The sequence below is a fragment of the Hyla sarda genome, chromosome 10 (genome assembly GCF_029499605.1).
Source record: "Hyla sarda isolate aHylSar1 chromosome 10, aHylSar1.hap1, whole genome shotgun sequence".
NCBI lineage: Eukaryota > Metazoa > Chordata > Amphibia > Anura > Hylidae > Hyla > Hyla sarda.
In genome coordinates, this window is record NC_079198.1 from 98,508,223 (window position 1) to 98,534,973 (window position 26,751).

General features: G+C 45.7%; 1 protein-coding gene across 1 annotated transcript; it reads left to right on the forward strand.

Annotated features, from left to right (window-relative positions):
• Positions 1 to 26,751, forward strand: LOC130293225 (uncharacterized). The gene is made up of 6 exons (XM_056541728.1): positions 1 to 48; positions 6,483 to 6,549; positions 7,822 to 7,979; positions 15,629 to 15,752; positions 16,374 to 16,469; positions 25,320 to 26,751. Exons 1-6 carry the CDS (start codon positions 1 to 3, stop codon positions 25,931 to 25,933), a joined length of 1,107 nt encoding a protein of 368 aa, XP_056397703.1. The 3' UTR covers positions 25,934 to 26,751.

Below are 26,751 nucleotides of genomic sequence, written 5' to 3' on the forward strand. Positions count from 1 at the left end.
ATGACCTCCATGCAGGCCATACCGTTCTCTCAGCTCCATAAAGAAAAGGTACGGCTGCTCAGACAGACTTGCATAATCCCCCGCCACTGTATAAACAATCTGCTGTCTTTCCCTAACGGGAACTGGGGATGGGACCATAAGGGCATGTGTTTGAAGAGGGAGAAAGGCCATTGCATTAGCCCCTGACATTGCTTACATAAAACTATGGTATCCCTAAGCGGGAAACTCCTGCGAACTGTGATAGGCAGGGATGCAAATTTAGTGTGCAAGATTCCTGCGGGGGACCATGGTGAGACTATATGGGGACTCTAAAGTTATATTGGAATACCCCGACTACTCCCTTAGCCAATCTATACAATGCCTATAAAGACAAGAGAGGTTATAATGTCGAACATCAGGGAAACCTACCCTGCCCTTATTCTTTGGTAGCAAAAGTTTGCTGAGAGCAATGTGCAGCCGTTTGTTAGCCCAAAGAAATTTAGAGAAAGCTGAATTAAGCAGCTGAATGTCAGACCATTTTAGAAGGACCAGGGTTGTCTGCATGGAATATAGTAGCTTCAAGAAGTTCAACATCTTGACCAGAGGACATCTGGCTAGCAAGAGTAGAGGTAGAGAGGTCCAGCGCCGAAGCTTATCAGCAGTCTTGTGCAGCAAAGAAGTGAAATTAAGGGAGTAAAAGTAAGATGGTGTTCGTCCTATCCAAATACCCAGATATTTAAAGGAGACCAGAGTGACAGTAATTGGCATCGGAAGATTCCTTTCAGAAAGAGTGGTAGCGGTAGGGGTGAGATCAAGGAGAACGCTTTTAGAGACATTCAGCTTGAAACCCAAAACTTGTCTGAACTCATTTAGGCAGTCAAAAACTCGGGCCAAGTCTCTCCTGGGGTTAGCTAGGAAAAGGAGTGAGTCATCTGCGAATAACACATGAGAGACTTCGTGGCCCCTAACCCTAATTCCCTCCGTGTCTCTAGTTTCTAACAGTCATCTGGACAACGGTTCAATTGCCAAGTTAAAAAGGAGGGGGGAAAGGGGACAGCCTTGGCGGATACCTTTCCATGGGAGGAAAGGGGAAGGGGTCAGAGAGGAAGCCAGGAGTGTGAAGATGGGCCACAGGTGAGGAATAAAAAGTTTTTAGATATGTCAAAAAGGGGCCCCCAGAGCCCATCGTACACAGTTCCTCCCATAACCACCCCCAGAGAACATGGTCAAAGGCTTTTTCAGCGTCGATGGATAACATTGCCGCTGTGGGATGGTAGTCTGGGTGCAGATGGATGTAGTCCAGAACCGACAGGACCATCCTAATATGGGATACCGCAGATCTTCCTTTTATAAGTCCCACCTGAACCAGGGAAATCAACCGTGGCATAATGGTTGCCAATCTATCGGCTAAGATTTTAGAGTATAATTTAAGATCTACGTTGATCAGAGATATGGGCCTGTAGCCCCCGCAGTGTTAAAAGGTCTTTCCCAGGTTTGGGCAGGACTTTGATGGCCCGGTATCCTCCCTCACTTCTGGGGAATCTTCATAAAGATCACGGAACTAGTGTGAGAGGATTTCAGTAATCCACTTGGGATTCCTGTATAACACATTCTTGGAATACTTCAGAGCCGGGATATTTCAAGGTGGGAATGCTCCTTTGACTAATCTCGCTAACAAGCGCACAGGTTTATTGCCGAACCGAATTAGGGAGGCCTCAAAGTGAGACCTCTTTAAATTATCACGTCTTTCCAGCCAACCATCATAGGAGGACTTGGCGGCCACCCACTCCCTTCTTGATTGCTCATTCGAATCCGCAATTAACTTTGTGTAAGCCTACTAGAGAGTTGTGCCCAGTACCTTGAGTTGTGAGGAGATCTTTTTTTTCAGAGAATTGGTGTAGGCCAGAATACGTCCCCTCAAGACAGCCTTGGCCGTATCCCAAAAAAGTTGGGGGTCATCCACATGGGCTGCATTATCATTAGAGAATTCCCACCACCAACCCTTTAGGAGAGCCTGGAATTGTTCATCCTTAGCTAGGCTAGAGGTGAACCTCCAGAAGAAATCGGAGCCACGTGGTATAGTTGTCGGTCAGGTGAAGTAGTAAAGGGGCATGGTCGGAAATAACTAAGTGTTCTATGGAGATGCTGTCCACCCTGTACATTAAGGAGTCAGTCACAAAACAGTAGTCCAGTCTAGACCATGAGTAATGACTAAAGTCCCTCTAATCAGGATGGAGAGCCCGCAAAGTGTCTGTCAATCTCCCTTATGCACTTTTATGAACTTTTGAATTAAAAACATGTTGTCAGGATTCGGCAGGCTGGAGGTGGAGCCTCTGTCTCAGAGAGGGATTGGCGTGGACCGTGTCGGTGGACCGGTTCTAGGTTGCTACTGGTTTTCACCAAAGCCCGCCGCAAAGCGGGATGGTCTTGCCGCGGCGGTAGCAACCAGGTCATATCCACCGGCAACGGCTCAACCTCGCTGACTGCTGAGAAGGCGTGGGACAGAAGGACTAGGCAGAGGCAAGGTCAGACGTAGCAGAAGGTTGGGGCAGGCGGCAAGGTTCGTAGTCAATAGCAATAGCAGGAGGTCAGGAACACAGTAATGGCAAACACAGTAATAGCTTTCTTAAGGCACAAAGGCAACAAGATCCGGCCAGGAAGTGCAGGGGAAGTGAGGTTATATAGACAGGGAGCAGGTGGAGGCTAATCAGACAGATTGGGCCAGGCACCAATCATTGGTGCACTGGCCCTTTAAATCTTAAAGAGCCGGCGCGTGCGCCCAAACGGGGAACGAGTCTGGTAAGTGACTTGGGATGCGATTCGCGAGCGGGCGCGTCCCGCTATGCGAATCGCATCCCCGCCGGCAGTGTCAGTGCAGCGCTCCCGGTCAGCGGGTCTGACCGGGGCACTGCAGAGAGAGGAACGCCGCGAGCGCTCCGGGGGGGAGCAGGGACCCGGAGCGCTCGGCGTAACAGTACCCCCCCCCCCCTTAGGTCTCCCCCTCTTTTTGTCCGGATGTCGCTCCACATGGGACGAGGACATTGGGAGCGATTGTAGAGTCTCCTTCTGGAGGACAGTGAAGTCCTGGGTATGCTCATCAACGGAAGGCAGTTCAGAAGGAGTGGGAATGGGGAGGGGGGGCAGAGGGTGAAGCTTGGCAGGGGGCAGAGTGTTACCAGGACGGGGGCTATGAGGAGGCACAGGAGGAGACATTGAGGCGCGACAGACGGGACTGGGAGCAGACGTGAGGCATTTGTTGTGGCAAGCAGGACCCCAATTCTTGATCTCCCCGGTGGTCCAGTCAAGGGTGGGAGAATGATGCTGGAGCCATGGCAGACCAAGGAGGACTTCAGAGGTGCAGTTGGGCAGGACAAAAAATTCAATTTTCTCGTGATGCAGTCCAATGCTCATAAGCAAGGGCTCTGTGCGGTAACGCACAGTGCAGTCCAACTTCACTCCGTTGACCAAAGAAATGTAGAGCGGCTTGACGAGACGGGTCACCGGGATGCAGAACCTATTAACCAAAGAGGCCAGAATAAAATTTCCAGAAGAACCAGAGTCCAAGATGGCCATGGCTGAGAAGGAGGAGTTGGCAGAAGGGGAAATCCGCACGGGCACAGAGAGACATGGAGAAGCAGACTTCGTACCAAGAGACGCCACACCCACGTGAGCTGGGTGCGTGCGTGCGTTTCCCAGACGTGGAGGACGAATAGGGCAATCCACCAAGAAATGTTCGGTACTAGCGCAGTACAGACATAAATTTTTATCCCTACGGCGAGTCCTCTCTTCATGGGTCAGGCGAGACCGATCCACTTGCATAGCCTCCTCGGCGGGAGGCACAGGGGTAGATTGCAAAGGATACTGTGAGAGAGGTGCCCAGAGATCAAGGTCTTTTTCCTGGCGGAGCTCCTGGTGTCTTTTAGAAAAACCCATGTCAATGCGGGTGGCCAAATGGATAAGTTCATGCAGGTTGGCAGGAATTTCTCGTTCGGCCAGCACATCTTTAATGTTACTGGATAGGCCTTTTTTAAAGCGTGGACCATTGGCGTGGACCATGTCAGTGGACCGGTTCTAGGTTGCTACTGGTTTTCACCAGAGCCCGCCGCAAAACGGGATGGTCTTGCCGCGGCGGTAGCAACCAGGTCGTATCCACCGGCAACGGCTCAACCTCGCTGACTGCTGAGAAGGCGTGGGACAGAAGGACTAGGCAGAGGCAAGGTCAGACGTAGCAGAAGGTCGGGGCAGGCGGCAAGGTTCGTAGTCAATAGCAATAGCAGGAGGTCAGGAACACAGTAATGGCAAACACAGTAATAGCAAACACAGTAATAGCTTTCTCAAGGCACAAAGGCAACAAGATCCGGCCAGGAAGGGCAGGGGAAGTGAGGTTATATAGACAGGGAGCAGGTGGAGGCTAATCAGACAGATTGGGCCAGGCACCAATCATTGGTGCACTGGCCCTTTAAATCTTAAAGAGCCGGCGCCTGCACCCTAGGGAGCGGGGCCGCGCGCGCCGGGACAGCACAAACGGGGAACGAGTCTGGTAAGTGACTTGGGATGCGATTCGCGAGCGGGCACGTCCCGCTATGCGAATCGCATCCCCGCCGGCAGTGTCAGTGCAGCGCTCCCGGTCAGCGGGTCTGACTGGGGCGCTGCAGAGAGAGGAACGCCGCGAGCGCTCCGGGGAGGAGCAGGGACCCGGAGCGCTCGGCGTAACAGTCTAATCTGCAGGCATCATGTTATAGAGCAGGAGGAGCTAGACAGATTGATACATCTTTTGTTAGAGAAGTTCTAGCATAACTTGTAATTTTTTATGTAAATTTCTATTGGTTTTGGGCTAATAGTTGTGGGCGGTCCTACTTCGTGCTGAACAGATCTCACTATATTGACACTTATACACAGACAGTCGTCAATCACTGAGTAGGACAGTCCCACTTGACCATTATGATAGAATGAGCAGAGATTTACATGAATAAATAACCAAATTATCTTGGAAATTTTGCAAAAAAACTACACTGCTCAAAAAAATAAAGGGAACACTAAGATAACACATCCTAGAACTGAATGAATGAACTAATCGTATGAAATACTTTTGTCTTTACATAGTTGAATGTTCTGACAACAAAATCACACAAAAATTATCAATGGAAATCAGATTTATCAACCCATGGAGGTCTCGATATGAAGGCACATTAAAAATCAAAGTGGAAAACCACACTACAGGCTGATCCAACTGTGATGTAATCTCCTTAAAACAGGTCAAAATGAGTCTCAGTAGAGTGTGTGGCCTCCACGTGCCCCTATGACCTCCCTACAATGCCTGGGCATGCTCCTGATGAGGGGGCGGATGGTCTCCTGAGGGATGGACGCATTGATGTGTCATCCTGGAGGAGCTGCATTACCTAAGCCACTTGTGTGGGTTGTAGACTCCGTCTAATGCTACCACTAGAGTGAAAGCACTGCCAGCATTCAAAAGTGACAAAACATCAGCCAGAAAGCATAGGAACTGAGAAGTGGTCTGTTGTCACCACCTGCAGAACCACTCCTTTATTGGGGGTGTCTTGCGAGTTGCCTATAATTTCCACCTGTTGTCTGTTCCATTTACAAAACAGCATGTGAAATTGATTGTCATTCAGTTTTGCTTCCTGAGTGGACAGTGTGATTTTACAGAAGTTACATTGTGTTGTTTTAGAGCAGTATATATATCAGTCTACTCCGCATTTTCCACTCTATCATATGCTTTAACTTTATTGGATTTTCCAGAAGTAAACATTGATGGACTAATTATAGTATAGGGAATTAGTGTGTGATTGGTGAGGAGTCGACACCCAGGGCCCCCCTTAATAAGCTTAGAGGGGTACTCCACCCCTAGACATCTTATCCCCTATCCAAAGGATAGGGGATAACATGTCTGATCGCGGGTGTCCCGCCACTGGGGATCTCCCTGCTGCACCCAACTTTAGTTTAGAGTGACAGCCCCCTCCCATAGACTTGCATTGAGGGGGCATGGTCGTGATGTCACAAGCCTCCACCCCGCATCGCCAGTCATCCAGCACGGACCGAAGTTCGCTCCACGCAGTGGATGTCTGGGGTGCCACAGCCGAGATCATGGGGGTCCCCAGCAGCGGGACCCCCGCGATCAGACATCTTATCCCCTATCCAAAAAGGCCAATGAAAGAAGTGCAAAATGAAAGAAGCCATCTAATCGGTTGCTATGAGCAATTGGGCAACTTTTCCTTTGCACAGGTTTTGATAAATTTCCCCATATGTGTGCTAGTTTATAATCAGATTTGATGGAACAAATAGAGCTCATTCTTCCCATCAAAAGAATGAAAACCAAGATGGAACCTAACAGATCCCACTGTTGTCTACCCAGCCTCTGGCATTGATGGATTTGGCATTGCATTATGGTTTCCGTTGTAACTGTCACATGACATAAGTGTAAGCAGTGCCTTATGTGATCCTTTTTAGTGTTCATTTGTCTTTTTATTCTTTATTGTTTTCAGGATGGCAACTTTGAAAACACATATTACAGTGAAGTGATTTCCAAGCTAGCCAAGATCCGTTATGCAGGTAATGATACCCTAGACACCTGACCAAATCCTCACACATTATTCATCAGCAAATGAAAGCGTTCTAACAGAAAATTACCAAAAATACATTTATTCTGTAAATATAGATTCCTCAGATATTACTGGCAAGTGTCAAACTTTTCTAAATTTCTATAGAAAGAAAACTGGAAAAAATTTGCTAAATTGCGTTTTTCTTTTCAATTTCCTTACACATATTATATTTGTTTGGTAGTGCCATACATTTTATGGTAATATAAGTGATGTCATTACAGAGGAAAATTGGTATGGGTCTGTGGATGGAAGTATAAAAGAGTTATGATTTTTAGAATGTGAGGAGGAAAAAACAAAAAATGCAAAAATAAAATTGGATTGCTAAAGGCTGCATTACGAAAACATAGATCAATGTAATGCAATAGCATAACATTGATCTATGCAGGCCATCTGCCGTAATGTGTAAAAACCAAACAGTAAAAAAGTAAAAAGAAGTAAAATAATGTTTTTAAAAAATATTTTAAAAAATCCCCCCCCCCCCCCCCTTATAAAAGTTTAAATCACTCCCCTTTTCCCATTTTTCAAATAAAACACTGTGGGGAAAAAAAAATACATATTTGGTATCAACGCATGCTTAATTGTCCAAACTATTAAAATATGGTGTTCCTGATTATGCAGGGAGAATGGCATAAGCGCAAAAAAAATCATGTCCCAGAATATATATTTTTTTAAGTGATCAAGAAGTCTCTGAGGTTGCGTTTGTGTGCGCAGGGGGCTGTCCGGCGCTTAACAAATTTTACAACTTCATAGCCTTCAACGACTTTGCCGAACACCACGTGCTTTCCGTCTAGCCATTCAGTTTTAGCAGTGCAGACAAAGAACTGGGAACCATTTGTGTTAGGTCCAGACTTGCATTGAGGGGGCATGGCCATGACATCATGAGCAGGGTGTGACCTTGATGCCACGAGCCTCCGATCCGCATCGCCAGTCAAAGACAAAGTGAAGTTCGCTGGGGTGATGATTGGGGTGCCGCAGCCGAGATCAAGGAGGTTCCCAGCGGCTGGACCCCCGCAATCAGACATCTTATGCCCTATCCTTAGGGGATAAGATGTCTAGAGCCGGAGTACCCCTTTAATCTTAGCCTCCAGCAAGAAGGTGTCATCCTATGAATCCCAGGCTGCAGGGGTCACGCTGGGTGTACAGAGACCAGTGGAGGACCAGCGAAGCAAAGTTTTCTTTTCATTTCATTTTTACACAATCTCCTTAGCTTTTCTCATTTCAGGTCAAGAAACTGAAATAAGGACAATTAACCCATTGGCTATGTTGCCTGAAGACCTGGATAAATATTATCGTTACCAGGGCTCCCTTACTACTCCCCCCTGTACAGAGAACGTGCTGTGGACTGTATTCGATTCTCATATCATCCTCTCCCAAAATCAGGTAAAGCATCTCACCAGTCACAGGCACCATGTATGTATCAGATATACAATAGGGAAGGTGAGTTCTCCTTTAGGGTATGGTCACACCTAATGGATCCGCAGCATATTTTACGTGACCTGACCCATTTTGTGCCCCAAGCTGTTGACACCCCCTTCCCCACCTCCCCCCGCCCCAGGCCTGCTCGCAGCTGCAATCCGCAGCTACGAGCAGTCACACAGGGGGCCTGCGAGTCGACAAGTGCACTTAGACATCGAAGAGCAGCCGCGATGTCAGAATGCAATACGCATGTGCAGTGTACTCAGACATCACGGCTGCTCCGCAACGTCTGAGTGGACTTGGTGACTCGCAGGCCCCCTGTGGCAGCTTGTGGCGGCGGATTACCACTGCGAGCAGGCCGGGGGGGGCAGCAGCTGGAGGTACACAATGAGTCGGCTCACCGGCGGATCTGCAGTGTAAAATACCCTGCGGACCTGTTATGTGTGACCCTACCCTTAGACTAATTCCTAGAATAATACACATGTGATTTGTTTTATAATAAAATGTAGGCCTGGAGAGGAGAGTATAAGACAGGGTAGGACCAATGGTTTACCAATTTATAGGAGAAATTACTTCTCTGATATCTCCATAAATACATTCATACAATAATCTGTTGTGATATTATAATATATAATACAATATAGTTGCAGTCATGTGATTTCCCTATGATCACATAAAGTGATGTATCGGCTTGTCCACATCCTTTTACATGAATCTACTTCAATGTTTGAAGCAGGAATGAAATCTTCGTCAGATTTCCCATTGATATCAACAGCACTTGAACTCCAGGCAGATTTCAGCAGGTTTAGAGGAGGAATCCGTGAGGAAGTCCATGTGAAATCTTTATCAGATCGATAATCACTATTTTATGTGTTTACTATCATCAGTATCTGCATATATACAATATAGATCACTGTTGTTTACCAGCAACAAAGATGTTACTGACATGTGATGATCACGGTGTCGGTGACAGATGGGTAGAACGCGGCATGCTTTCCTGCTGCCACACAAGAGGGATTATGCTTCAAGTGTGGTAAACATCTGTCCGTTTCCGCCCGTAAACAGAACGAGAACCTGCCATGACAAGCTGAATTTATTTTGTATAAAAGTCGATCTGCAGTGCATGCAAAAGTTTTAAAGAGGACCTGACATGTCTGTGTCAGCAAGTATTTGCACTCCTTATAAATACAGCTTTGCTACATATTTTCTGAGAAATCTCCCTCTGTTATTCCTCGTGGAAATGCATGAATAAATGACCACTAGGTAGTACCTTGCACCTTGTAAATATTTCCTACACAGTTTGACAATGTCCAGTCAGCGTCTTGTGTGTGTGTGTGTGGTGTCTCGGTGCCGTATTGCATACCGTACCTAGTGTGGAGGTCCCCAAAGTCAGAGTAACTACGCTCCGGTAGGGTCCCTCAGGTGGGACAGCCCCTAGACGCCTCTCCTTAAGTATAATTCTCTAGTGTTGATACATGTATATATTTAACCCCTTCATGACCCAGCCCATTTTCACCTTCATGACCTGGGCATTTTTTGAAAATCTGACCACTGTCACTTTAAACATTAATAACTCTGGGATGCTTTTACTTATCATTCTGATTCCGAGATTGTTTTTTCGTGACATATTCTACTTTATGTTATCGATAAAATTTCACTGATATTTGCATCCTTTCTTGGTAAAAAATCTAAAAATTTCATGAAAATTTTGAAAATTTAGCATTTTTCTAACTTTGAAAGTCTCTGCTTGAAAGGAAAATGGATATTCCAAATAAATTACATATTGATTCACATATACAATATGTCTACTTTGTGTTTGCATAAAAAAAATTGACAAGTTTTTACTTTTGGAAGACACCAGAGGGCTTCAAAGTTCCGCAGCAATTTTCCAATTTTTCTCAAGATTTTCAAAATCGTAAATTTTCAGGGCCCAGTTCAGGTTGGAAGTGGATTTTAAGGATCTTCATATTAGAAATACCCCATAAATGACCCCATTATAAAAACTGCACCCCCCAAAGTATTCAAAATGACATTCAATAAGTGTTTTAACCCTTTAGGTGTTTCACAGGAATAGCAGCAAAGTGAAGGAGAAAATTCTAAATCTTCATTTTTTACACTCGCATTTTCTTGTAGACCCAATTTTTGAATTTTTACAAGGGGTAAAAGGAGAGAAATCACCCTAAAATTGGTAACCCAATTTCTCTTGAGTAAGGAAATACCTCATATGCGTATGTAAAGTGTTCGGCGGGCGCAGTAGAGGGCTCAGAAGGGAAGGAGCGACAATGGGATTTTGGAGAGTACGTTTTTCTGAAAGGGTTTTTGGGGGGCATGTCCCATTTAGGAAGCCCCTTTGGTGCCAGAATAGTGGACCCCCCCCACATGTGACCCCATTTTGGAAACTATACCCCTCATGGAATTTAATAAGGGGTGCAGTGAGCATTTACACCCCACTGGCGTTTGACAGATATTTGAAACAGTGGACTGTGCAAATCAAAAATTTTATTTTTCATTTTCACAGACCACTGTTCCAAAAATCTGTCATACACCAGTGGGGTGTAAATGCTCACTGCACCCCTTATTACATTCCGTGAGGGGTGTAGTTTCCAAAATGGGGTCACATGTGGATATTTATTGTTTTGCGTTTGTCAGAACTGCTGTAACAATCAGCCACCCCTGTGCAAATCGCCTCAAATGTACATGGTGCACTCTCCCTTCTGGGCCTTGTTGTGCGCCCCCAGAGCACTTTGCGCCCACATATGGGGTATCTCCGTACTCAGGAGAAATTGCGTTACAAATTTAGAGGGTCTTTTTTCCCTTTTACCTCTTGTGAAAATGAAAAGTATAGGGCAACACCAGCATGTCAGTGTAAAAAATTTTTTTTTTTACACTAACATGCTGGTGTAGACCCCAACTTCACCTTTTCATAAGGGGTTAAAGAAGAAAAAGCCCCCCAAAATTTGTAAGGCAATTTCTCCCGAGTACGGCGATACCCCATATGTGTCCCAAAACTGTTGCCCTGAAATACGACAGGGCTCCAAAGTGAGAGAGCGCCATGCGCATTTGAGGCCTGAATTAGGGATTTGCATAGGGGTGGACATAGGGGTATTCTACGCCAGTGATTCCCAAACAGGGTGCCTCCAGCTGTTGCAAAACTACCAGCATGCCTGGACAGTCAATGGCTATCCGGCAATACTGGGAGTTATTATTTTGCAACAGCTGGAGGCTCCGTTTTGGAAACAGTAGCGTACCAGACGTTTTTCATTTTTTGGGGGGAGGGGGGCTGTGTAGGGGTATGTGTATATGTAGTGTTTTTTACTTTTTATTTTAGGTTAGTGTCAGTGTAGTGTAGTGTTTTTAGGGTACAGTCACATGGGCAGAGGTTCACAGCAAGTTTGCCGCTGGAAGTTTGAGCTGCAGCGCAAAATTTGCGCCATCTCAAACTTGCAGCACTCACTGTAAACCTCCGCCCATGTGAGTGTACCCTGTACATTCACATTGGGGGGAGGGGGCAAACATCCAGCTGTTGCAAACTCCGAGCATGCCCTTTGGCTGTCCGTGCATGCTGGGAGTTGTAGTTTTGCAACAGCTGGAGGAACACTGGTTTGGAAACACTAAGTTAAGTAATAAACTTTCAAGTGTTTTGCAACCAAACTTAGTGTTTCCAAACCAGTGTGCCTCCAGCTGTTGCAAAACTACAACTCCCAGCATGCATGGTCTGTCAGTGCATGCTGGGAGTTATAGTTTTGCAACAATTGCAACAGCTGGAGGCACTGAGGTAGGAAACGGACAATGTTTCCCAACTAGTGTGCCTCCAGTTGTTGCAAAACTACAACTCCCAGCATGCCCAGACTGCCAAGGCATGCTGGAAGTTGTAGTTCGGCAATATCTGAAGGATCAGATGTTGCCGAACTGCAACTTCCAGCATGCTTGGGCAGTCTGGGCATGCTGGGAGTTGTAGTTTTGCAACATCTGGAGGTCCACAGTTTGGAGACCACTGTATAATGGTCTCCAATCTGTGCTCTTCCAGATGTTAGAGAACTACAACTCCCAGCATGCCTGGACAGACTGAGCATGCTGGGAGTTGTAGTTTTGCAACATCTGGAAGAGCACAGATTGGAGACCATTATACAGTGGTCTCCAAACTGTGGACCTCCAGATGTTGCAAAACTACAACTCCCAGCATGCCCAGAAAGCCAAAGGCTGTCTGCGCATGCTGGGAGTTGCAGTTTTGAAACTCTCAGAGGCAGCAGTGAGATCGCTTTACGGCGATCTCACTGCTGCCAATGAAGATGCCGCACTGCTGCCGGAAACTCACCTCCGGGACGCAGCGCAGCCGGGACCGCACGGAGGACGCCGGGACCGCACGGAGGACGCCGGGACCGCTCGGGACACCGCTCGGACGGGTAAGTGACGCCGGGGGACGGGTCAGGGACACTTAGCAGAGCGGTGTGTGTGTCCCGATCCCCGTGATCGGAACTCACACACCGCGCTGCTAAGTATTCTGATAGCGAAACGCTGCTATCAGCTAGTCAGATTTGACCAGCTGATAGCAGCGATCGCTGGGGGGGGTGGGGGACGAAACCCCCCGTGGTCGCACGGTAAGATGGCTGGCTATCAGTGATAGCCACCATCTTTCCGGGCGCTGCGGGATACCGCGAGTAGCGGCAGTAATGTCCATGACGTACCTGTATGTCATGGGTCGGGAACACCTTGCCACCCATGACGTATAGGTATGTCATAGGTCGGGAAGGGGTTAATAATAGTATATATCTAATGTAATGTATAGTACTTACCTTGTTTAGCGTTACAGGACCTTTGGTCATGTGACCATGTTAATAACCTCTATGGTATGTTGGAGGACCTTTGCAGGTCCTTGGGTCACGTGTTACCCATAATCCTTTGTAATGGTGATTGACACAAGTATGGACCAATTAGCACTAGTCCAGCCCCTGCCCATATAAGGGAGCTGTAGCCAATTATCGCTCTCTTGGGTTGCTGCTCTCGTGGATGCCGGACTAGTAGGACGGATCTGCACAACTTGCAAAGACACACTAGGCCTCAAAAACCTACCGGCCTCAGCTGAACTAAAACCGTGAGTTTTTACCTACCCCCCGCTAAAGCTAGCGTGACTACTGAACCGCAACTAATCCCCTAAATCCAGTGGAACAGGACATACTACCTTAAAGATTCTAACTTGCTAAAGTCCCAACCTTTGTCAATCTCCAAAGAAAGCAGTTGTATCCATAGAGACTGTTCCGTTATTGAAGCTTGCAGAAAAGCTTCAGTAAAAGTTATACCTGTTTCAGAAAACTCTCCGGTTGTGGACATTCTATTATTATCTACCTCCTTATCGCTCTTGGGAAGGGTGGCGGTAGGACAAGCATTACTGAGGAGCCCTCACCCTGGCGTCATGAATAGCAAGGGTTAACAAGCACCCTTTAATAACCGCACAGCTACACTCCCCAGGCTATCACATGTGCATTAAGGTAGATTAACACTGTTGAAGAATTTGGGTATTGGAATTTGCTCCAAAATTTCACATTCATATCCACAGCATCCTGTTCTGTTGCAGAAAAGCTTTGTCTTTTTTTTTACAGTGTATTTAAAGGGGTACTCCACTGTCCCTGCATTTTGTTCCAAACGCTGGGTGCGGGTTGCGGGTGTTGTGCCGGTCCCCGTGACGTCACGCCACGCCCCTTCAATGCACGTCTATGGGAGGAGGAGGAGCAGCCACCACACCCCTCCCATAGACTTGCATTGAGGGGCATGGCCTGACATCATGAGGGGCGTGGCTGTGACATCAAGACCCCCACAGCTCGCATCCAGCGTTCGGAATGTTCCGAATGCTGGGGCAGTGGAGTACAACAGACCAGATTTCTCAAAGACTGTAGAGATCAGCCCACAGCAACCAATCACAGCTCAGCTTTCATTTTACCAGCGCTCATTAAAATATTAAATCTGAGCTGTGATTGGTTGCTGTGGGCGAATCACTTCAATCTTTGTCTTAGAGAAACCTCAAATCTTGGCAGTTTAATGCTATGCATGCCGCAGTCAAATCATGCCTGCGACGTGTTAGAGATCTATAGGGGTCAGCAATGGCAGCCCGGCAACACATTAGGTTCCAAGTAACCCAGATACGTGCCGAAATACACTGGTTATAGAGGCATGGCTGTATATATTGCCTGTCAGCATAATGCTTACATGCAGAATATAATGCCCTACAAAAGAAAACTATAACTTATTTTACAAAAAAAAAAAAAAAACAAGCCCCCACCCAGCTTCGTCAAGTAAAACATTTTTAAGTTATTGGTCTTGGAATGTGAACTTCAAAATGGTGACTGCAGAACTTGTCTCACAAAAAACAAGCCCTCATGCAGCTATGTTGCTGAAAAAAAAATCTTATAATGGGACGAAAAAAATGTGATAAAAATTTTGGGCAGTAAGGCCCAAATTGGCCTGGCCACTAAGGGGTTAAGAAGCATATTTCATATAATAACATAAGGAGTCCATTATATTGGGTATATATGAAGAATTCAATGGGAAATTGTTAATATGCAGTATGACAGGGATGTCACCAGTTTCAAATGAAGACCCCTCGGTATAGTCACAGACGGAAGATTTGTTGCAGCAATTAAAAATGAGTTCCATATAATCACATGTATTTCTGATAACTCCATTCAAATAAACAGGATTGTCAGAGAAATTTCTGCAACAAATCTGCCACATGGAAATTCACCCATATAATGACTTTGGTAGTTAAAGGAATACGGTCACCCGTTCACCCACACTAAACCCAATACATCGGGTTATAGTGCCGGTGAACGGGAGACCGATGCAGGGTCCCTGACTCCTATACGTACCTGCAGTCCGGCGCCCGGTCCCTCTGAAGATCGATTCTTTCTTTTGTGAGTTGTGCGCTGGAGGCGGGCCCGCTGGATTTGAATATTCATGGGCACTGGTCACGTGTGCGCCTTCTCCTACTGAGCGCTCATGTGACCAGCACCCATGAATATTCAGATCCAGCTGTCGGGCCCACCTCCAGCGTGCAATTCAGGGAAGACAGAAGAGGATATTCACAGGGACCGGGCGCCGGACTGCAGGTACGTATAGGAGTCAGGGACCCCGCATCGGCCTCCCGTTCACCCGCACTATAACACAGTGTATTGGGTTTAGTGTGGGTGCATGGGTGACCTTTTTCCTTTAAATGGGCACTGTCACTTAAGAAAACTTTTGACATGTTGTAGAGACATGTCAAAAGTTTTCTTGTTAGGGTCTGAGTATACAGACCCCAACCGTTCACTAGAATAAGCCAGGAAAAGAGTTCGCTAAGGAGACAAATTTACAGTGTAAGTCTATGGGATTGTCTCGTTCAGCGCACGCTTTTCTTCCCACCCATTCTAGTGATCGGTCTGAAGACACTAACTGATTAAAACTTTTGTCTTGTCTCTAGGACAAGTTTATTTTAAAGTGACGGGTACACTTTTTAACAACTAGGTCTGGCTCAAAGCTGTATAATAATTGTCAGCATGAATGTTACATTATAATTTCTAGTGTTTTATTTGGTCTGATTAGTTCTTTTGTCACATTTGTTCCTTTAAATATAACCTCTGCAGATCAAATTGCTGGAGGGGACGTTGCTGGATTGGCACAATAATACTCTGCGTAATGATTACCGCCATGCGCAGCCACTGAATGATCATGTGGTACAGTCTTCTTTCAAAGTAAAATTGTCAAAAGGTATGTGAGCTTTGTTCTTTCTCCCTTTAAAGGGGATCTCTGGTGGAAACAAGCGGAAAACAAATGTTTTCAAATCAACTGGTGCCATAAAGTTAAACAGATTTGTAAATGACTTCAATTTCAAAATCTTAATCCTTCCAGTACTTATCAGCTGCTGTATACTACAGAGAAAAATGTGTAGGTTTTTTTTCAGTCTTACCACAGTGCTCTCTGTTGACATCTCTGTCCATGTCAGGAACTGTCCAGATTAGAAGCATATGCCTATAGAGAACCTCTCCTACTCTGCACAGTTCCTGACAATGACAGAGGTGCAGAGAGCACTGTGGTCAGATTGGAAAGAACTTCACAAGTTTCTCTGTAGTATATCTGTAGTATACAGCAGCTGATAAGTACTGGAAGGGTTAAGATTTTTAAATGGAAGTCATTTACAAATCTCTTTAGCTTTCTGGCACCAGTTGATTTGAAAACATGTTTTTTTCCCACCAGAGTACACCTTTAATTATATGCACATCAATACTTATACTTTCTAGTTGTAATGGCCCCCTTATATAGTACTATGTAACTATGACTAAAGCATGTTATCAGTAATGGAGGATGATGTTGAATTGTGTTTCCTACTAGAATTCTGCCAGCAAGAGATCACCTCTAAACTGACCCAAATCGAGACTGACCTTTTAGATGTGAAAAGGAGGGTAGAACCCTCAAGAGGTCGTGCAGGTGAGTAAAAAAACCCACAGCATATACTATCTGATGGTGATTTTTCCACTTTTAGGGTACATTCCCACACGGCGTATTTGCTGCGTATTTGATGCTGCGTATTTTCCTACCCATTGACTTCAACAGAGAAAATAAAATACGCAGCAGCAAATACGCAGCAAATACGCCGTGTGGGAATGTACCCTTAACAACATAAACAGCAAAAACAAAAAATAGCTTTGTTTATTTGGAAATTGTGGCCCTCATTTACTATTGCAAACCTGACATGTTTTGTCGGGCCGTGTGCCATTTTCGGGCGCATTGTGCCTGAAATTCTGTCTGCGCCAGAATTTGCACCTGAAATGAAAAAACCCAACTAACTCTCCATTTTGCTAAGAAAACCCCCAAAAAGGGGCGTGGCTGGCGGGAAAAGGGGGCGTGGTCACAGAAAAGGGCGTGTTCCCAACATATTTACTAAAGTTTCCACAGAAAATTTGGTGGATTTCAGCTGAGGAAACCCCTACAGGTCAGAGCATGTGTAAAAAAAACAAAATGTAGGGAAAGTGGAAACTGGTGGGAATTAAAACCCACAAAGAAACCTACACTCCACTCTTAGTAAATAAGGGCCTATGTGTGAAAGACGATAGGTTATCATGTAGTGGCATAGCTAAAAGTTGAGCTGTTAAGAGATGATAGTAAAGGCTATCTGTGATATGAGGAAGCGAGACCTGGGGGGGGGGGGGGGGGGTGAACAATACTTGGTTGGGGCAAGGAAGTGATGATACCTACAAGAATTTAAAGGGGTACTCTGCCCCTATGCAAAGAATTGGGGATAAGATGTCTGATCATGGGGATCCCGCAGCTGGGACCCCACAACCTCTGTGCAGCACAAAGCGCTCGCATACAATGCAAGGTTCCGGCGGCGGGGCTCGGGACGTCACACCACGCCTCCTCAATGCAAGTCTATGGGAGGAGGCATGGTGGTCATCACACCCCCTCTCATAGACTTGCATTGAGGGGGCATGGTGTGACCTCATGAGGGGCGTGGTCGTGACGTCAGGACCTCGCCGCCCACTCCAAGCATCCGGAACAAAATGCTCCAAACGATGGGGCAGCGGAGTACCCCTTTAAACCTGAAATAGAAAAGTCAAATGATCCCTGAGGCAGATGAGAGGGAGGAGGGGGTAGTGATACCACTTGGGTGGGAAATTATACCAAGGAGAGATAGAAGATCCTAGGTAGAGATGAGGGAATTTTTGAAAATTCGATTCGACCAAACATTCTAAAAAAAATTTGGTTCGGTCCGGAATTTATTTGCAGCGAATTCCTATTAAAATTGGCTATTTCTGGCCTACAGAGAGCCTCAATAGGGGTGTACAACACTTTGCCTTGCTGTAACATGCATAGGGTGTGTGCTGGGCTCGTGAAATAATACTGTTATTCAGTATGACATGCAGATCTGAGACATCATTATTAGAATCACTGTCACAGAGCGGCATAATGACAGAGCCTGGAGGTGGCATCAGTATGAGGAGACCATATAGTGGCTGAATGACACAGCATGGAGGTGGCGGAAGCATGAGGAGACCATATAGTGGCTGAATGACATAGCGTGGAGGTGGCAGCAGCATGAGGAGAACATATAGTGGCTGAATGACACAGCCTGGAGTTGGCGGCAGCATATAGTGGCTGAATGACACAGCCTGGAGTTTGAGGCAGCATGAGGAGACCATATAGTGGCTGAATGACACAGCCTGGAGGTGGCGGAAGCATGAGACCATATAGTGGCTGAATGACACAGCCTGGAGTTGGCGGCAGCATGAGGAGACCACATAGTGGTTGATTTTTTTTCAATCAAACAAAAGGAAAGGTGTGCAAAAAACACCATGTGCCACCTACACCACCAAGTATTCATGTGATGCAAAGACCTCTAAAAGGTGAAAGGGAACAACGTATGGTCCATTGTAACCGGTGGGGGGTAAACACTTCCCCTGTAAGGCCCTACTCTCTCATTATTAATTCCATTCTTGGCAAGTGCTTCTCACCCTAAAATGGGCGGCCCCACACAGTAACCTCTCCCTATATCCACCTACAAACACTACCATTTCCCAGGGTTTTTAGGTGGAAATAGGGATTGGTTCCTGTGTGGGGCCACCATTTTCAAGACGAGTAACACTTTCCTTGAAAAGGTGGAAGGGAACAACGTATTGTCCATTGTATTAGGTGGGGGTAAAAACTTTCCCTGTAAGGCCCTACTCTCGCCCTATTAATTCCCTTCTTGGCAAGTGTTACTCACCCTAAAAAGGGGGCCCCATACAGGAAACTCTATTTCCACCAAAAAAAACCAGGGAAATGGCAGTGTTTGTAGGGGGGAATAGAGAGAGGTTCCTGTGTGGGGCTGCCATTTTTAGGGTGAGCAACACTTGCAAAGAAGGGAAGTAGGGCCTTAAAGCTTAAAGGGGAAGTTTTTACCCCCACCAATTACAATTGTAAATGTAGACAGCTCCCGACTTCCCACCGCTGCACGTGTGCTCGGAATGGCGGTTGGCGTCACCCACCGGATACAGCAAATAGAAACAAGACGTCCAGCACACGATTTGCAACAACAATGCTTCTTGGGGTTTATTGGGGCATAAAATCAAATACACTGAGCGTATAGCCTACATGTTTCGGGTATTGCTACCCTGTGTGGGGCTGCCCTTTTTAAGGTGAGTAACACTTGCAAAGAAGGGAATTAATAATGCTAGAGTAGGGCCTTACAGGGGAAGTTTTTACCCCCACCAATTACAATGGACCATACGTTGTTCCCTTCCACCTTTTAGAGGTCTTTGCCTCTCATCAATACTTGGTGGTGTAGGTGGCATATGGTGTTTTTTGCACACCTTTCCTTTCGTTTGATTTAAAAAAAAATTTGAGTACATATATTTTATCCTAGGAAATGTTAAGTTTTAGCTAATGCATATCCTCAATACTTACTTGTGGTCTGATGGCGAGGAATGTCTGTAACTGGGGAGTAGCACCTTAAACATGTTTTGCACAATCCATATTTGTGAAGTGTTGATGTGGCACCATGGTCAATCTACTCTTATGCATCAGGCATTGGTGGGTGGAAATCCTGGCTGATCCATGCCTGATTCATCTTCAAAAAGGTCAGTCTCTCCACATTTTCCATGGACAGATGAGTTCTTGAGGTTACTATGGCCCCCCGCCGCACTAAACACCTACTCTGATGGCACACTACTGGCCGGGCAGGACAGCTTTTCCAGAGCTAACTCTGCTAGTTGCGGCCACAAATCAAGTTTTGCTGCCCAGAAGTCCAGCAGATCTTCAAGGTGTGTTGGCATGGGCATGTCAAGGTATGCCATCACCTGCTGGTTCTGGTCCTGATCCTGTTCTATCTGCTGCTGATTAGTTGCTTCACTATGCGGGTGAAGAAAGCTACTCATCAGCGACTGTAGGCTGCTGCTGACGGAGGTGGTACTTCTCCTGCCACCCCTCCCCAGCAGTTATAACAGTGGAAGGTGAGCACAGAGGGCCCCCCAAGTCAGACCTGTGAGAGGATGGACGATGGCGCAGATAGGCATCAGCCGACTGACTACGTAGGATGTCTCTGTAGTAAGTCAGTTTGTCCTCTTTCTCAGCGGGTGTGAAAAAGGCCCCCATTTTGTGCCGGTAGCGAGCGTCCAATAAGGTGGAGAGCCAGAAGTCATCCCACTGATGAATGGTGACAAATCTGCGGTTACTACACAAGCAAGTGAACATGCATCGTGCAAGGGACTCGGAGGGACTCCCTGCCTCCATCTCCATTGCATACTGCCACGGTGTGTCTGGTCCTGTGTCTCGCCTTCCTCATAACCCTCTAGCTCTTCTAGCTGCTCCTGCACCTCCTCTCCTGTCAGATGACTAGAAAAAACACCCATTTCGTGAAACCTAAACTGTGCTCCACTGTGCCCCTCCCTCCTTCTCCTCAAGTTCAGCCCCCACAGGGCTCATGTGGTCGAAAGATGTAGGCGCCACATCTCCAGTGCCCTGACCAGCCATCGTTTTCAACATGTGTTGTAGTAGATGAAGCAGTGGAATGACGTTGTTCAATGTGGCTTCCTCAAAAGGCCAGAGCAAACGACAGGTGTCACTTATGAGCTACCACTGGTTGACATTGAAGTTACACAGGGGAGTCCCCCTATCCGCTTGGATCATCAAAAAATCGGATTGAACACATTTGCCATGCAGAGCGCATGGCTCAGGCTTCCTTGTCGCAGCACAGACAAGATGTTCTTCCCATTGTCGTTCACCATGGTTCCTATTTCCAGTTTTCGTGGAGTAAGCCATGATTCCATTTCTTTATGAATGACATTTAGCAGTTCCTCCCCTGTGTGATTCCATTCCCAAGGCAAACCATGTGAAGAACAGCGTGACACCGCCATGCCCTGCACACATGGTATGCTGGAGGGGCACTGAGACTCTTCCGTGCAGTGGAGGCTGAGGACACGGTGGAGGATGAGGAGGCGGAGTCGCACACTGTCACAGGACCAACGGTCTGAGAGCGTGGAGGCAGAAGCGGCGTGACCTGTTCAAGTTGCTGTTGGGGCTGTGCAGGAACCACATTCACACAGTGTGCCGTAAAGGACATGTATTGTCCCTGACCGTAGTTACAGCTCCACATATCGGCACTGCCGTGCACTTTGGTACACACAGACAGGCTCAAGGACTGGCCCACCTTCTGTTCCACAAAATTGTGCAGGACTGGTACTGCTACTGCCGCCCACTCCAGGGACCCCTGTTTCATTACCTTCCGGGAAGGTAGGTTGCCGTGAAGCAGGTGGTCTACCCCGGGCATGTTTGGCTCAAGACTTTCCACTTCTACCACCATGCTGACTGCCAACCATGCTACCACCTTGCTGGCTCAGCTGCTGCCTCACAGGCAACCTGCAACCCTCTTCTCGTTATTATGATGAAGCCTCTTCAGCACCCGGTTCCCAAGTGCAATCGGCTTCATCATCGTCATTGAGTTGTGTCTGCACGTCACCGATGTCCCCCCTCAGGTTCCTCAACAGTGTCTGCTTCAGGAGCCTGAACGCTCGCAACACCACCTCCCATGCCACTCTCCTCATCACTACTTGCTCGCGGATGTCACCTCCACTTCTTGGCTGGGCAGTAGCTGCTGACTGTCCTCTAGATCGTCCTCACTAAATAGTGGAGCTGAACCCACAGCATAAGTTACTTCTGTGGGGGAGGGAACAGCATAGGACAGAGGCAATGGGAGGATAGGGACTGCTCCCGGGCTATGCCAACTGAGGGTTGTGTCTTAGGAAACCACCCACTGTTGACTGGGGGTGTCAGATGTTACTTGTGATGAAGTGGATGACCGTGTTAACCAATCGATGACGGCAGATGGGTTGCTGGTTGAGACACGACCGCTAGCTGATACCTGGAGCTAAGGCCCCTTGCTGCGACTTCTGCTGCCACTTGCCCCTAGTCTGCTGGGACTTCTGCCTGATGAATTTAGGTCTCTGCCACTCCTCTGTGCACGTCCCGGCACTTCTCTGCATGACATACTTAGTGTGTATATGAGGGGAGGACAATGCGCTACAGTACGCTTAAAAAAATATTTGTGTACAACACCAGCCTGTGTGTACTTTTGCCTGGCCTTTCACAGCATCTAGGCCCTTGAGACTTTAACTCCGTAAGGATGCAGGATTTTTCCATTTTTGCATTTACATTTTTTCCTCATCACCTTCTAAAAATTATAACGCTTTAAATTTTGCACCTAAAATTCCATATTATGGATTTTGGATATTGTTTGCATCACCAATTCTACTTTGCAGTGACAGTAGTCATTTTACCAATATATCCACAGTGAAGTGGGAAAAAAATTCATTGTGCGACAAAATTTAAGAAAATATGCCATTATGTAACTTTTGGGGGCTTCTATTTCTACGCAGTGCATTTTTCGGTAAAAATCACATCTTATCTTTATTCTGTAGTTCCATACGGTTAAAATGATACCCTACTTTTATAGATTTGATTTTGAATTACTTAAACAAAAATCATAACTACATGCAGGAAAATGTGTACGTTTAAAATTGTCATTTTCTGACCCCTATAACTTTTTTATTTTTCTACATACGGGCATGTATAGGGCTAATTTTTTGCTTTTTTATCGGTACCATTGTTATATTGATTGGACTTTTTGATTGCTTTGATATAAAAAGTGACCAAAAATAGGGTATTTGTACTTTACAATTTTTCACGCCATGGGCTGTGCGGTTTAATTAATGGTATATATTTTTATACTTCGGACATTTCTACATATGTTTAAACACATATGTTTATTTTTATTCACACAGGCTTTTTTTTAGATGGGAAAAGAGGGGAGATTCTTACTTTTATTAGGGAAGGGGTTAAATGATCTTTATTAACTTTTTCAGACTTTTTTTTTGCAGTGTTATAGCTCCCCCTAGTGGCTATTACACTGAACATACCGATCTCATACAGAGATCATTGCCGTGCCGGCAAAGATCAGTGTTATTGGCAGTCGATTGCTCAAGCCAGGATTTCAGGCTTGGTGCAATCAATCGCCGATCGGACGCGACGGAGGCAGGTAAGGGGACCTCCGTTCGCATTGTAGCTGATCAGGACATCGCAAGTTCACAGTAATGGTCCCGATCAGCCCGGCTGAGCTGCAGGGAAGCTTTTACTTTAATTTTAGACACGGCGATCAACTTTGAACGCTACGCACGTGCCGCACGCTATTAGCCCATGATCCCGGCTTTCATTAGCCGCCGGGACTGACTCGGTATGACGCGGGATCACGGCGTGACCCCGCGTTATATACTGGAACCGGGCGCAGGGCGTACAGGTACACCCTGCACCCTTAAGAGGTTAACAGGAACAAAATAGTACACCACTTAGATGTACGTATGTGGTATGCACCTATGAGGGAAGGACAATACATTCCAGTACGCGTAAAAAAGTTTTTATTTACAACACCTGTCCTGTCACAGTATCTGGCCTGCGTACAGGTACGCCATGCATCCTTAGGAGGTTAACAGGAACAAAATAGTACACCACTTAGATGTACGTATGTGGTATGCACTTATGAGGGAAGGACAATACGCTCCACTACGCTTAAAAAAGTATTTGTGTACAACACCTGGCCTGTCACAGTATCTAGGCCCTTGAGACTTTAACAGGAACAAAATAGTACACCACTTAGATGTATGTGGTATGCACTTAGAAGGGGAGGACAATGCGCTCCGGTACGCTTAAAAAAGTATTTATGTACAACACCAGCAGTACACACCAGTGCTGCAGCACACAGTCGCTGTGTACTACACCCAAAATTGCACTTTTTCTCTCATTCTGACTCCCTTCCCTATCTGTGCTTCTAGGCAGGATTTGTGCTTGAGCTGAATAGCTGCTGTTCCTCTGTGCAACACACTGCTCTCTGTCCCTCTCTGCAATAGAACGCTGTAGTGACTGGGAGGTGAATCGCCGCAGTAAGAATGCTTTTCTGTGCAACACACACTGCTCTCTGTTCCTCTGTGCAACAGAACCCTGATGTGACTAGGAGGTTAATCGCTGCTGGAAAAAAGCTTTTCTGGCTAACACACAGCGCTGTCTGTCCCTATCTATCTCTCTGCAATGAAAGGCTGAAGTGACTGGCCGCAATATGGCTGCCAATTATATAGGGCTGTGACATCACAGGGGTGACTGGCTGCTGATAGGCTGCATGTGATTCAGGGTCATCCCGCATACCCTTGTTCCCGCCTGCCCAAGATTCCTTTCCCCATGTCCTCACATGTGGATCTGCCATTTTAGATGCCCTGGAGCCTGGAACACACTAAATTGAGTTTAATGAAGCGATTTGCGCGATCGAATCGTGCCGATATTCGCATTTGTTGCAAATCAAATTTTTCCTGAAATTCGTAACAAATTCAGATTCCTCAGATTCGATTCGCTCATCCTTAATCCTAGGCAAGCTGGGAAGTAGGACAGAGAATTCGGGTGAAAAAAAGATTGTCATTTCATGATACTAAGGATTAAAAGAATAGAAGACAAGCTACACTGGAAGCAGAGATGTGGCAGAGTGGAGTAGAGGACCTGATTCTTCCATACTCTTGTGTGTGTATATATATATATATATATATATATATATATATATATATATATATATATTCAACTTCTTGCTCAGAGTACTCTGAAAACAAATGTCCTATAACTTCCACCTTGCAGTGGAGGAAAGGAATAATGGAGACGGCAAATGTAATTGAATATACTTAAAGGGTGCCTTTCATCAAAAAAAAACTTTTGATATATTATAGATTAATGTATGCAGAATAACTTTCCAATAGCATGTTATTAAAAAATATGCTTCTTTCTTTTTAATTTTCTACTTTGAAAAATGACCACTAGGGGTCTCCCTACCAGTCCTTTTTTTTTTATAGATTTCAGACTCATAAAGTCCTAAATCTCAAACTGCAGCCGGAACACAGACAAAGTCAGCACTGCTCACTGCCAGGGAGCAGTGCTGTGCTTGTCTGTGTCCCAGCAGCTGTCTGAGATTTAGGACTCCAGCATGATTTTGAAATCTATAAAAAAAAAAAAAAAGGACTGGTAGGGAGACCCCTAGTGGTCATTTTTTCAAAGTGGAAAATTAAATAGAAAGAAGCATATTATAGATTAATGTATGCAGAATAACTTTCCAATAGCATGTTATTAAAAGATATATCAAAAGTTTTTTTGATGAAAGGTACCCTTTAACATATATTAAGTTACCTTTTATTTAGCAGTTGCTTTTTCCCTTTTGCATTTTACACTTGTTCTATTTCTAAAGACCAACTACATCTCTATTTGTTCTTTCTCCAATAGGTTCTCCTGCAGTTCCACACTATCCTCTGTTCTTTTTCTCCAGGACTCACCCAGCTGCTCACGTGGAAGTTCATCTCCTTAAACCTTTAGAGTTGACTCAGTTCACCCTGTGTGTGTGGGTGAGAACCAAGCATGAAGGCAATCAGAAAGTCTTTTCTTACTCCACCACAAACAGTGACAATGAACTTGTCCTAGGTATACTGTCCGGCATATATCTATGGATTGGAGGGATATCTGTTGACTTCAACATACATCACACATCAGAGGACTGGGTTCATTACTGTGTACGGTGGGAGTCTTCCTCCGGGCGCAGTGAGCTCTGGGTGAGCGGGCTTCATGGAAAAGAACAAGTTATCCAGAAAGGATATAACATTAAACCTGGTGGTATAGCCCTTCTTGCTAAAGACCGATTTGATCTCTTGGGACTGTTTAATAACAGCTTCTTTGGAAGGTTAAGTCAGCTCCACTTGTGGAGTCACCTACTCAGTGCCCAAGAGATTGCATCACTAAGTAAATGTCAAGTAACAGGACTTAAGGGAGATGTAATATCATGGGGAGACACCTCCATGACCGTGTCTGGTGGTGTCATTCTTGAGCCAGATAACAGCTGCTAACTCATTGCAATACCATGCATTGTTACTTCCTGTCTACAAAAGATTGTTACTTAATTTCACCCTATTAGGGGTATATATCTCACATCCAGTGCAACTTATATGTCCACTGTTTTTCCAACAGCCAGGATCTATTAGGCTAGAGCTACACAACAACTTTGGTCGCGCGACACAAAGATCACAGTTTCTTAGTGTGCTGTTACGCGTAATGTTAGGGAATGGTGACTTGGCACCTGCGATCAAAAAATCCAACAAAGATGCGAGCGTCAAGTCATATTTGGCTGTTCCATTAACCTCAACGCAAGTTGCATGCGAATGCAACCTGCTCTTGACTTGTCTGCGATTTGGCTATTTTTTTTTTTCACAGTCAAAGGCCAATTTCACACGAGCGTATTATATTTTTTGCATCTGTACTATGGATGCAAGTATTAGCTTGATCGCGTTTCTGATGAGCCAAACTGACAGCTGTTCGTACAGGTCATTAGACCTGTGATCAGGCTGGATCCTGGGTCTGTAATACAGATGCAAATTCTTGCATGTAATACACTTATGTAAAAACACAAGAATCACAAAAGTCGTGCAGTTATTTTGGTCACGCAGCTTTGATAAGTTTTGCTGTTATGCCACAAATGTTGCTGTCTTGCTCCAGTCTAAACATATTACATATTTACTTCTCTTATCTTATCAATAGGTTGGATAATTATACATCACTTGGGTTAATGTTCATTTACAATTCTTATCTCTGACTTACAATTATATAGGTGAAATCTGTTGATTTATTATAATAAAGTGACTTTTGAACTTAAAGGAAAACTGTCACA